This window comes from Sapajus apella, unplaced genomic scaffold (genome assembly GCF_009761245.1).
Source record: "Sapajus apella isolate SASKATOON/1434 unplaced genomic scaffold, GSC_monkey_1.0 scaffold18, whole genome shotgun sequence".
NCBI classification, from domain to species: Eukaryota; Metazoa; Chordata; class Mammalia; order Primates; family Cebidae; genus Sapajus; species Sapajus apella.
The window spans coordinates 1,926,521-1,938,814 of NW_022436958.1; the positions used below are offsets into that span (position 1 = coordinate 1,926,521).

Sequence of the window (12,294 nt, forward strand, 5' to 3'; positions counted from 1 at the left end):
AAAATAAAATAAAAAACGTGTGAAGCATGATTAAGAATTCTTCAGACCCAGATTCTTCTCTTCTATCGATTTTCCTGTTCCTTGTCAGCTTTCAAGAACCAGGGCTTAATTTCATTAAGCATTTCTTCAGACAGCATTGCAAAAGTTTTTTTGTGAACTTTTTACTCTATTTTTCCAAATAAGAAAACTAAAGTTCTACAAGTATAGATCCGTTTTAGCCTCAAGAAAAGACAGAGAGAGAAACAGCAAAGCTACTGACAGTAGCTAATCGGCTATCCAAGGGAGAGAACATCTAGAATTATCAGTCAGACCCGTAACAGAATAAAGGCATTGGGTTTCTATATCTAATGGAAGCTTACAAAGCCAGGCCTTGGAGTCATGCTCATCCCCAGACAAGAAATTTACAGAGTGACTTAAATTCACAAAGAATTGGATTTATCACAGTTTTTATTAAACTCTAATTATTAATAGTTCAATGATAATGAGACAAATATCAAGTCATACCTCTTTGTTCAGATGTATTTAAAATGTCTTATCTAAATTATCTGTCATCTTTTATATGAGTAAATTAAAACTCAGTTTTGTATATTTTTATTAATTTAATGATGGATTCTATTATTCTAGAAAATGCCATCTAGATTTTATAGGAAATGTTATGAGAAAAGGGAAAAGATTATATTCTTTTCATCAGACAAACATACCTATGGGAAACTGTATCATTCAGACAATACGATCATAATCCAGGGTTGACCATTTGTCTGCGAATGGTAGCTTACAAATATGCAGTCAAATTACCCAGGAATAACCAAATTATTACACATAACAAACATTTATTATTTGTAAGCTCTATGCCAGACACAGTACAAGGCACAGAACGTCTAAGAAAATTAAGACACTGACTCTCAAATTGCCCATAGGAAGGAATGCAGATACAATACATGTAGCATAAATGTTTACTAGATGAGATAAATCCATTTATTATGGGTCCAAGCAAGTCAGTGGAGGCTCACAGAAAGGACATCTGATTTCATCTTGAGGGATATGAATACAAGTATTTAAGTCAGTCAAAAGGCCTTGCTTCAGATAACAAAATGTGTGAAGGCATGTCATAAGGGAAGATTGAACTTTAAGGTTTGTGCTGCTTTACAAAAATGGTAAGCTGGAAAATCTAGTACCATGAAGGGGTTTCTGTACTAGACACTAACTGGTTCTAATTGGATCATCTTCTTCCCTAGCAAATAAACATTAGCTATATAACCTTCATTATTTTTTTAATAAAACTGGTCCAAAGTTGACTTTTGGTCAGTTATCCACACATAATTTTCCCACTTCTATGTGCAGGAAATTGACAATATGTCTTTATATAATTACTCTGGAGAAGAGAAGATCCAGGCTTGTATTTGAGGAGTTTTGATCTAATAAAGAGATCCTCCGGATAGATATAAACATCCTTTCTTTTCTCTTTTTCTTCTTATCGTCATCCTTCCCCGTTTCTTTTGTGGATAATTCATTATTTTATGGACTTTCTAAAAGCAGCTAATAGAGAGAAAGAAATAAGGATAAAAACACTAATATTAAACTTTCTATGAATAGCTAATAGAAAAAAAAAGGAGAAACAGTAATCTATCTCTTGTTAGCAGCCCTAGGAGAATTTTTATAAAGTAAAGTGTGAAAATATTGCCTGAGATGAGGTTGTGGATGTGGACTTCAGTCACTCATGCAATTCTCTTTGCCTGTTTCTTTGGATAGAAATTTAGGAGGGGAGTAAGATGCAGTGTCGGTTTTCTTTATATTAATTTCTAATTATTCATAATAATATGGCATGAACTGGATTAGCCCCAAGAGGATATTTTAGAACTATATACAGCAGACTTATTCACAGATGAACTGTGAGATATGAGAAAGAAAATTCTTAAATCTCATCAAATTTCACCCCATCCCCTTTCTTCTTTCTCATCTAGCTTCAGATGAGGAACTAAGGTTTAGAGTATAAAAGTGAATTGTTCAAGGTTACATAGTAATTTGATTGATGTGTGTGTTTTATTTCCTCTTTTACTTGATAGCTTAGACTAAGCAGGTACATACACCTTTATACGTATTAGCTTGTTTCAGACATTAATTGATTAAAGATAGAAATGCAGGATAGCACTAATCAGAAATATCTACCAAGATACTTTCTTTTTTTTGTTGACATATCATTTGTTATTATTCTCCCACATGAGAGCAAGCATTCAAATTAATTGGTAAAATAGTAATAAATTATTGGTAAGCATTTAGCATGGAATTCATGTGCAGATAATTAAGAATAATTGCTTGGTTTCATGGGCCCTTCTTGATTATCTAGAGACAATTTGATTCAATTAAGTATAAAATTACTTAATAAGTACTGACAGATCCAAATACAAAATCACATGGATAGTGAATGTGTTTCAATGGTCCAAACTTTTACAATTAGAAGAAAAATTTGTGGCATGCTTTTTGCATATTTTATCAGAATCCAGCCTAATAATATTGATTCATAGCCAAGACTCCGTGTACAGGTTGTGTTCTTTACTGCTGTATCTGAAAAGGTAATAGGAATAAAAAATAAATTAAATATCCCATATACAAAAATAGAGATTTGATTATCTTAATTCAGAGACTTTTATTTCTCCCATGACTTAAGACTCTAAGGGCCTTGTTATATTTTGGGGTCCAGGATTGCATGTTGTGAACATATTTAATGGTATTTTTGAAAAACTGCTACATATAATTGATACCAAGATTTTCAGGGAGTGACATGAGAAGTAGAATCCATGATCCAACATGCTTTCAAAGAATTTGTTAAAAAAAAAAAAAAATGTAAGAGGCAGGACGATGAAGAAGCAGAATGGTGATGTAAAGGAAGGTAGCACATGAGTATATATGTATGTATATGTGTTTAGAAGCGGTTCTATACAGAATTTTCTAAGCATGGGTGGAAGTTTGCTCAAAAAGGAAGAGAACATGGTATTGAGGGAATGTGTTCTCTCTCTGGTGCCACAAGAGGGCGTAGTTTTAAGGGCAAGAACTTGCCAGCGCCGTATTTTCTCCCCCTCCCATCCGTCTTCATCTGGGAATTTTGTTGCTGTTGTTGTTATTGTTGACAAATTTTCTTTACTTATGCTTGTTTCCACATAATTGTAAAAAAGCAAACATTGCCAATGGCCACTTTGTTAAAAACACAGTGTTCAAACCTAAGAAGGATTACATCCTTTGGACAGATTTTATTCCCGGGATATCGAGCCCCTTGGCCATGACAGCAGCTACTGCTTCACATAACAGCATACGCCACGTGTTCACCTTCAATATTTTTCCAGTCTACCTTTCTCCACACAATATCACCTGGGAAATTTAACGGTTTATGTTAAAATGTCACGGGTGCGTGAAGAAGCTAAAAGTCAATCACTCCAGCGGAAGTTCTAAGGAACTCTTTTCATTGGCCAGGGGTCTTAGAGAAGGCGGGGGTTCCTCCAGGGTTAAAGTTCCCTTCTTCCACACTCCTTTGGACTCCATGTTTGGGTCCCCTTACACGAACGCTGCTTTTCCTCTCCTAAACTCCATCTCACTCTCTTAATTCCCTTCCACTCAGTGTGGAAGCTGTGTTTCCTCTCCTGGCTTCCTTCTTTCTGGATTCTCTCAGTGTGAGAGGAGCTTTCCTTCTCTGGTTTTCCCACTCTGGGAACCCTTATCACTCAGGGTGAGAGCCGCTTTTCTTCCCTTCACTCAGTGTGAGAGTTAGCTGTTTCTCTCTCCTCCTTTTTGTCTCTCTGCTTTAAATAAATCACTTTCTACAACACTTCCTGAGTCAGGCATTTACTGTGCACTGCACCATGGTCCCCTCCCTCATTCTTGAGAGGGCAAGAGACCAAGAACCTGGAGAAAGATCCTCTCAGGGGAGCTGAGGGCACCCGGAACCCCTGAATCCCAATATTACAGTATTATTGGAGAAAAGACTGTGAGAGGAATAAGGCATGATTACTGTTCTGAAAAAGGTGAATAGGATTTGGAAGACAATGGAAAGAAGATTGTTCAAGTAGGAGGAGCTTGAAGGCCCACTATGGGTAGGCCAGCTGGGTGAAATCTGGCAGACCCATTGACCTGGGTCAAGAGGATTATTGGAGCTAAGCCTACAGGAGGACATGTGGACCCGTGGGTATCATGATATTTGCAGGATATCTTTGGAGTTTACATTTTCACATTAATTTTGCCAGAAGGGCAATGGCATGCAGCTATTTATGCTCTATGGACCAAAGGCATTCATAAATAAAAATAAATTTCTACTATATTGGCAATATTGATTTTATAATTCCCTTTCTATAACTGTGTGTTCCAGGGTCTAAAAAATGATTTTTTTCATTAAAATTTTCTGTGTGATTATTTTTATCAGACTAGACTCTCCAAGGTCACAGGGGAATATCTTCTTTTTTCAAAAAAAAAATGCATTTAAACATTCAAAATGTATGAATCTCTTACTTTGTTGCAGACTATTTGAGAGTACAGCGTGAGTTTAAATGATAGAAATATTCTCCATATGCTTCATTACATATGGGAGATAGAAATGTAACCTTCAAGGTAACACAGGAAAACAAAAGAGCTGTCAGGTGGAAAAAAATGATAATAAATCACATAATGGTTTCATTTTCTAAGTAATATGTTTAACCCTATAAATAATCCATTCCCTATAGTTATTATATATGTGACTACTTATACGTGCATATATTACATAATTTATCAAATAACTTGCCCACAGTTAACTTTTCCTACTCTTTGATTGTAATAGTCATGCGACCCCCACACAATGCAGAGAAGAACTCGCCACCTGCTAAGATCCTCACTGAGCTCAAGGACTTGTGCTGAAGACTCACAGGTGCAGCCCTGCCTCCTTAATGAAAATTGCTTCCAGTTCCAGTACAATGTAACAGGTACAGTTGCACTCTATGACCTTGTCGTTTTCCCTGAACGCTAATGAGAGAATTTTTTTGTGTGTTTTCATTCTCAGGATTAATGATGGAGAGTAGAATGTGTGAGTGTGTTGCATAAAAGACTGAGGACTTGATGTTTCTAGCATCCCCTCACAGAAAGAAATGCCCACTCTTGACATTAAGAATCAGCAAGGCCACATAAAATCTCTGTAGGAATAGATGCTTAGAAAGATTTGGCAACATTTCAGCAAAATGTTGATTTAAGCCACGATAAACTGAAACAACAAAAATAAGTAGCAGAGAAGAACTTACCATTGATAGAAAAATGTAATCATGCTGTCACGGGATTTAGCTCTTTCATGGCTTTATTATTTCAGAAATCTGCACTTGTGATGTACTTTCTGTATAGATCTGAATAAGAATGAATGCTAGGGTTGACTGGTCAGGGATGTTTTCAAGGCACTGGGAATTACACCAGCCTAGCTGTTCAGCCACTGCTCAGGTTTATTCCAGGTACCACAGTACTCAGTGTCTAAAACCAGAGGACTATTATAGTTACATTGATCTGCTACTTGCCATTCCCTGCAACAGCAGAGATTCAAAAATGCTACAAAATGTGGAACCATGTTAAATCACAGTGTTGAATTCAATACTGACAACCAAACCACCACATGCCTGCAGAGGCAAAGCAATTGCCTTTTCTGAAAGAAAAAAAAAATTCCTCACCGCAGCCACGTTGGCTCTGCTGAGATTCCTCTTGTGAAAAACCTCATAGTGACTTCCATGGGGCTGTCTGATTGTCTTCATGGGTGAAGATGACCTGGTATACTTGTCTTTTTTCTTTAAAGAAAAGGTCCTTTGTTTTTATAGTAATGTTTCAGAAATACAATAAAATTTGCTTTGTTGGAAGAGCATATTATGAAAGACTGATTTTACTATACATGGGTTTGCTATTCCTGTTAAACTATTAGATCATCCACTAAATATGAAAAATTTCCTTAAAGAGTTTTTATATGATCAAGGGTCTTCCTTTCTACTGACACAAAAAATAATAGTTGTTTAAAAATCAAATTAACTATGAGATAATTTATTCTAATTCTTCACTGTCTAGTTTGTAATGTGACTAGCCATTATTTCTCATGATAGAATAATTTGAAAAATACAGTTTCTGTAATAGTCCATACAGTTTTATGTGTTGCTCCCTCTTTCTTGGCAGGTAATTCATTTTTCTCCGTGTATTTAGTTTTTTGTTTGTTTTGCAATAAAAGCATTGCACGGTGCCTTCCAAAGCTACCTAGGATTGTGTGTGGACTGTCCTTCACCAATGCAGATAATCAAAGATCTGTTGTATTTTGCTCACATGGCCATAATTTTGAAACTCAGTGTGGGTGATCCTATGCCTGTAGAGTGGAGCACGTGCCAGCTGAGTGAAAATGCACCCTGTGGTCAAGGCATCAGGACCCGCCTGCTAAGCTGTGTGCGCAGTGATGGCAAGCCAGTCAGCATGGACCAATGTGAGCAGGTAATGTGTTTATATTCATACCTTACATCCAAGGCTTTGTTTCTCTTAATATTGGTCTGCAATTCCATGATGTCCAATATAGATAACAGACAGATTTCTTCTCATCTCAGCTTAGGTTCAGTTAGAGTAAAGGGTGCTGGTATAGTACAGTTACAGCTCACTAGTTTGAATTTAGTAAAAATGACTGGGAAAGTTCATTTTTGTAGTGGATAAATGGGTTCATTAAAATATATGTTTTTATTACTTATAAAAATTTATTTAACTGTACTTGTTTCCCAAACTTGGGTGACTTTAATATTTAAATATGACTGTGTATTGGACAGGTGATTCATTTGCATATGTGATAATACTGCCCCTTGCATAGAAGATGAACATGGACGCTTGCCATTACAGAATCATGTTAGTTTGCTTAGGCAGATAATATTTGGATAAATAGCAGAGATTTTTCTTTTCAACCTACATTCAAATGCATCCCTACCAAATTTCAAATTAATGGGTTCTGAATTTTTGTAATTTTATTGCCCTCCTTTTTTTTTCTCTGTTCCAAACTATATGTAGTTCAGACAAAAGCTATAGTGAGACCTTTTCCATAGAACTTGGCATTTTCTTCCAAACATATAAATGAAAAACACTATGGGGGCAGTTTAACAGAAATGAAGATGCTATCACACTTCAAGAACCACTGAAACAATCTTCAGATAAATTGGAAAAAGGGGGCCAGTTAACTCACATTTCCCCAGAAACTTCTTTAACAAACTGGAAAAATGAAAATTGGTGGCATTTCTCTTAAGAGAGGTGGAATACATAAGTGGAAATTGAAACAAAACAAACCTCTGTCACCTATACTGACTTCACTCTGTTAAGTATTGTCACAACAGAGTGACATGCTCATGCTCTTTAACCCAACAGTGCAGCTGCAGACCACTTCACCAACACTGAGAACAGAACATCTGAAATGGATTTACATTTAGTCAAATTCTGAAACTTACTGGTACAGTGCAGAATGCTATATATCATGATTTATTTTATTTAGTCAGCCTTTGAAGAAGTTGTCTGCTTCAGACAAAAAAAAATAAATCATTAATCTACAACTCCCAATAGGTGAACATTGTTTATTTACTGTATGTAATAAGTATTTTCTTTTGATACAAAGGATATAAACTGTTTATTAACAGAAAGTCAGTTTCTCTGATTTCCAAATAGCATATGCCCAATAAATATGTAAAGAATAACAGTCTGAAGAAGTATCAATCCTAACTAGAATATCCATATATCTCAGATGGATTATAGATGTCATTATGATAATATCCACTTTACCCACTTGGCAAGTCTTAGTACTATAATCATTAATTTTATCTTGGTGAGGATATTGCTAACATATAACACATGTTGAATGTCAAAGATTTCCAAGTAAGCACACAAATAGTGTGTTATTCCTAGAGCAGAATTTTCTATTATTCTTCCTGTGTTTCTCAGGTGCTTTATTCTTTCTCTAAGATGTCTTCTACCTTGGCTGTTATAAAATTTGTGTATTTCGCTGAGATCCTGGTTTCAGAGAGCATAAGAAAAAAATAAACTGTGTTATCAACTTGACCCATTGTTATGGCCATGATTGTGTCTTTAGCCCAGGATTTTTTATGCACTTCAGATGGGTTACTGATTGTATTTTAATCCCCATATTATTTATTTTCTAGCCTAGCTTGCCTTCTATGTTGGCCCTCTATGTACTTTTGGCCTACTTAGAACTACAAAGTTCTATCATTTTCTATGATTATCACCAACTTATAGAAGAAAGGATGTATTTTCCCACCAAACTATGGAAAGGTTATTATCACAGAGTAAAGGAGAGTCTTTCCCATGAAAGGACGGTGATTTGATTTCAGAGTGATTTCTCCAATAAAGTTGTATTTCATTTCCATTTGCAGCGTAATTTGGAGAAGCCCCAGAGAATGAGCATTCCCTGCTTGGTGGAATGTGTGGTCAATTGTCAGCTCTCAGGGTGGACGGCTTGGACAGAGTGTTCACAGACCTGTGGCCATGGAGGTATTGGTTTCCCCATGTTTCCTACTCACTAGTTTAGGTTTTTCTTTCAGTATGCCATAGCTTGATAAATGGCATAAGCTGTGGGGTCCAGCTGAAGGCAACACGAAACTGACCTCCAGGGGAAGAAAAATAGACCCTGGCCTTGTATCAATCCAGGAGTGTGAGGCAGAGGTTGCAGAGTGGACCAGATAACAGTGGCAGACTTCAGACAGGCTGATGAACCTGTGGGACAGTGTTTATTCAGAAGGTTATAAGCTCAACAAATTGAAAAACATGTTGGCCTCAGTGGTTTTTGGAAAAAGTAGCATGTATTATTTAAGTAAAGCTGTCTACTGTGCCACATAAACCCCCAAAGCACACCCTAGGCTGAACACAGTAGACTAGAGACTTGCTTTTCACCCACGTAAAGAGAGGGCTTTATGCTTCAAAATGTGAAACAAGAACACAAGTTCGCAGAGGTTCTGCTGCTTTAACAGGACCACGTTATTCTGGATGGTGATATCACTTGGCTCTGTGGAGGTTTTATGAAATGTGTTGGAAGCGGCATACATCTCTTACATATATATTAGACAAAATTCCCCTATGTTTCCAACTCATTGGAAGATGGCAGGGAAGCAAGTGCATTATCAGGGTAGTCACTCAGTCACATCTCAGTAATATGTTACCTTATAAAGGAAAGGGGGTATGAATCTTTGGGGAATAAACAGAAATCATTGCTACACAATCCCAGAATCCCAGTGGGTAAGTAATGCACCATGGCAAGCCATGCAGAAGGCAATTGATACTCAGTAGTGAGGCAGGTAAGTGGAAACAGAGGTGGCATTCCAGTCATTAGGCTGAAGTAGGGACCAAGAGATGGGCCCATGGGAGAGAAAGCAACAAGACTATAGCAGAAAACTGAGCTGGTTTAAGATGGAACTCTGGTCCTAAAGTAGAGTTTCAGTATCAAAAGGTAAATGTCAAAAATTTTGAGAAAGGACCTAGGGAGAAATCCTGGAACATTGTTAGTACATCTTAGTGTATTTTGTGCTGCTATAATGGAATATCTGAAGCTGGTTAATTTATAAAGAAAATAGGTTTATTTGGCTCATGATTCCTGTGGCTGGAAGGTTCCAGATTAGGCACCTGCATCTCGTGAAAGCCTCAGGCTGCATCAACTAATGACAGAAAGCAGAAGAGAGCAGGTGTTTGTAAAGAAATCACATTGTGAAAGAAGAAGCAGGAGAGAGAAACTGAGGAAGCAAGAGAGAAATAACCCTGTTTGCAGGAATGAATCTATTCCTGCAAAAGTAAGAACTCACTCGACCCCAAGGAGGGTATTCACCTATTCATCAGGGATCTGCCCTTATGACCCAAACACCACCCCGTAGACCCCATCGTCCAAGACCACCACAAAGGGGATCAAATTTTGATCTGAGTTTTGATGGGAACAAACCAAATCCAAACCATAGTACTCCACAGGTGACTCTAAAAACTCATGTTTCTCTCACATATAAAATATAATCATTCTATCCAATAATCTTAAAAGTTTTAACTTGTTTCAGTACCAACTTAAAGTTCAAAATCCAGAGTCTCATTTGAGACTCAAGGTAAGGTCCTTCCAGCTTTGAGCTTGCAAAATAAAACAAAAACAACAACAACAACAACAACAACAAACAACAAGTTATTTACTTCCAAGGTACAATGGTGGTATAGTCATTTAGTAAACATTCCCATTCCAAAATAGAAAAGTAAGCCTGAATAAAAAGAAATGACAGGGGCCAGGAAAGTCCAAAACATGGCAGGACAGGCATGAAATTTTAAATCTCTGGAACAATTTCATTTGACTTTGTGTCCTGGGCATTCAGGTGAAAGATGGGCTCCCAAGGCCTTGGGCAACCGCACCTCTATGGCTTTGCTGAGTGCAGCCCGCATGGTGGCTCTCACCAGACAGAGTTGAATGCCTATGGTGTTTTCTGGTGGGCATTGCACATTGCCGATGGCTCTGCAATTCTGGGGTCCCCAGGGCAGCTATGCTTCCAAGGATCTACTAGGCTTTGCTGTGGTGGAAACTCTGTGGCAGCTCCTCTACTGTCAAAGGCTTCTGTCTAGGCTCCCAAGCTTTCTGACACATCCTCTAAAATCTAGGTGGATGCCAACATGCCTTCACTGCTCTCCCATTCTGCCAACCTACAAAATTAGTAATGTGGATGTGGATACCCCTAAAGCTTATAGCTTGGTTTCTCCAGAGTGACAGCATGGTCACATTTAGGGTAGATTGAGCCACGGCTGTTCCAGCAGGAACCACTGGGATGTGGGAAGCAGATCTCTGAGGTAACACAGGGCAGTGGCACTCCATCATGTCCCCTTAAACCATTATTTCCTTCTAAACTTCTGGGCCTGTTTTGGGAAGAGTTGGCCGTGGAGATCTTTAAAATGCTTTCAGGGCTTTTTCTCCCATAGTTCTAACCATTAGCATCTGGCTCCCTTTTAGCCATGCTAATCTCTTTAGCAAAGGGTGTCTTGGCAGTACCCTTGTATTTCTCTCCTGAAGATACTGTTTCATTCTCTACCACATGGCCATGCTACAAACTTTCCAAATCGTTCCACTCAGCTTCCCTTTTCTCTAGCAGTTTATGATAAGCAGTTAGAAGCAGCAGCAGCCTGAGCTTCGCTGCTTAGAAATTTCTTCCACCAGGTAGCTATTCCTTTACTCTTAAGTTCCATATTCCACGAAGCTGTAGGGCATGGACACAATGCAATCAAGTTGTTTGCTATGGTATAACAAGGATAGTGTTTTATCCAGTTCCGAATAAGTTCCTTATTTCCATCTGAAACTTCATCAGCATGTCCCTTACTGTCCATCTTTCTGTTAGCATTTTTGTCACAACCACTTAACCAGTCTCTAAGAAGCTGCAAACTCTCCCGCATCATTTTATCTTCTCCTGAGCCCTCACCAGAATCACACTCATTGCTCCATTCATGGCAATGCAGACTTTTTCTAGACTGCCCCTGCAAATGCCTCTAGCCTTTATGTGTTACTCAGTTCCAAAGCCAGTTTCAAATCTTCAGGTATCTGTATATGAACAATTTACTCCTCAGTACCACTTTTCTGTGTTAGGCCATTGTGTTGCTATTTTGTTGCTATAACAGAATACCTAAGACTGGGTAATTTATAAAGAGAAGAGGTTTATTTGGCTAATGATTCTGATAACTGGAAGGTTCAAAGTTAGGCAGCTGCATCTGGTGGGGATCTCAGGCTGCTTTAACCCATGGCAGAAAGCAGAAGGGGGGCAGGTGTGTGCAAAACAGTCTCATGATGAGAAAGAAAACAAGAGCAAGAAGCCAAGAAAGCCATATTCTTTTTAACAACCCTGTCTTGCAAGAACAAATCCATTCCTGCAAGAGAGAGAACTCACTCACCCCCAAGGGAGTGCATTCATTTATTAATAAGGAATCCTCACCTATGACTTAGATACCTCCCACTAGTCCTTACCTCTCAATCCAACTGCAAAGGAGATCAAATTTTGACATGCCTTTTGGCGAGCACAAACCACATCAAAACCATAGGAGGCAAATTAAACAGGAAAGTAGATGGGAAGAAGAAGTGCAGTTTGGAGGATTTGTAATCTGGTTGGGGAGGATAGGGTACCAGGACCTGAATCTGATTTTCAACCAAAGATATTTGGAAGCAGTTTTCTAGAAGTCCTGATATCGGACCACTGACACTAAGTTATGGTCTCATCTATGAGCTACTCACAAATGGATATGCTGATGTTGTTGGTAATTATCTTCTTCTGATGAGAT

The 12,294-nt window shown here is 38.0% G+C and overlaps 1 protein-coding gene across 2 annotated transcripts in view; it reads left to right on the forward strand.

Annotated features, from left to right (window-relative positions):
* The window catches only part of THSD7B (thrombospondin type 1 domain containing 7B), an 835,144-nt gene that overhangs the window by 773,713 nt on the left and 49,137 nt on the right, over window positions 1-12,294 (forward strand). For both annotated transcript variants that reach the window (XM_032286329.1, XM_032286330.1), the window contains 3 exons: window positions 4,802-4,943; window positions 6,350-6,465; window positions 8,391-8,508. In XM_032286329.1, the coding sequence (XP_032142220.1) occupies window positions 4,802-4,943; window positions 6,350-6,465; window positions 8,391-8,508 (376 nt within the window). The remainder of the gene's footprint in view (window positions 1-4,801; window positions 4,944-6,349; window positions 6,466-8,390; window positions 8,509-12,294) is intronic.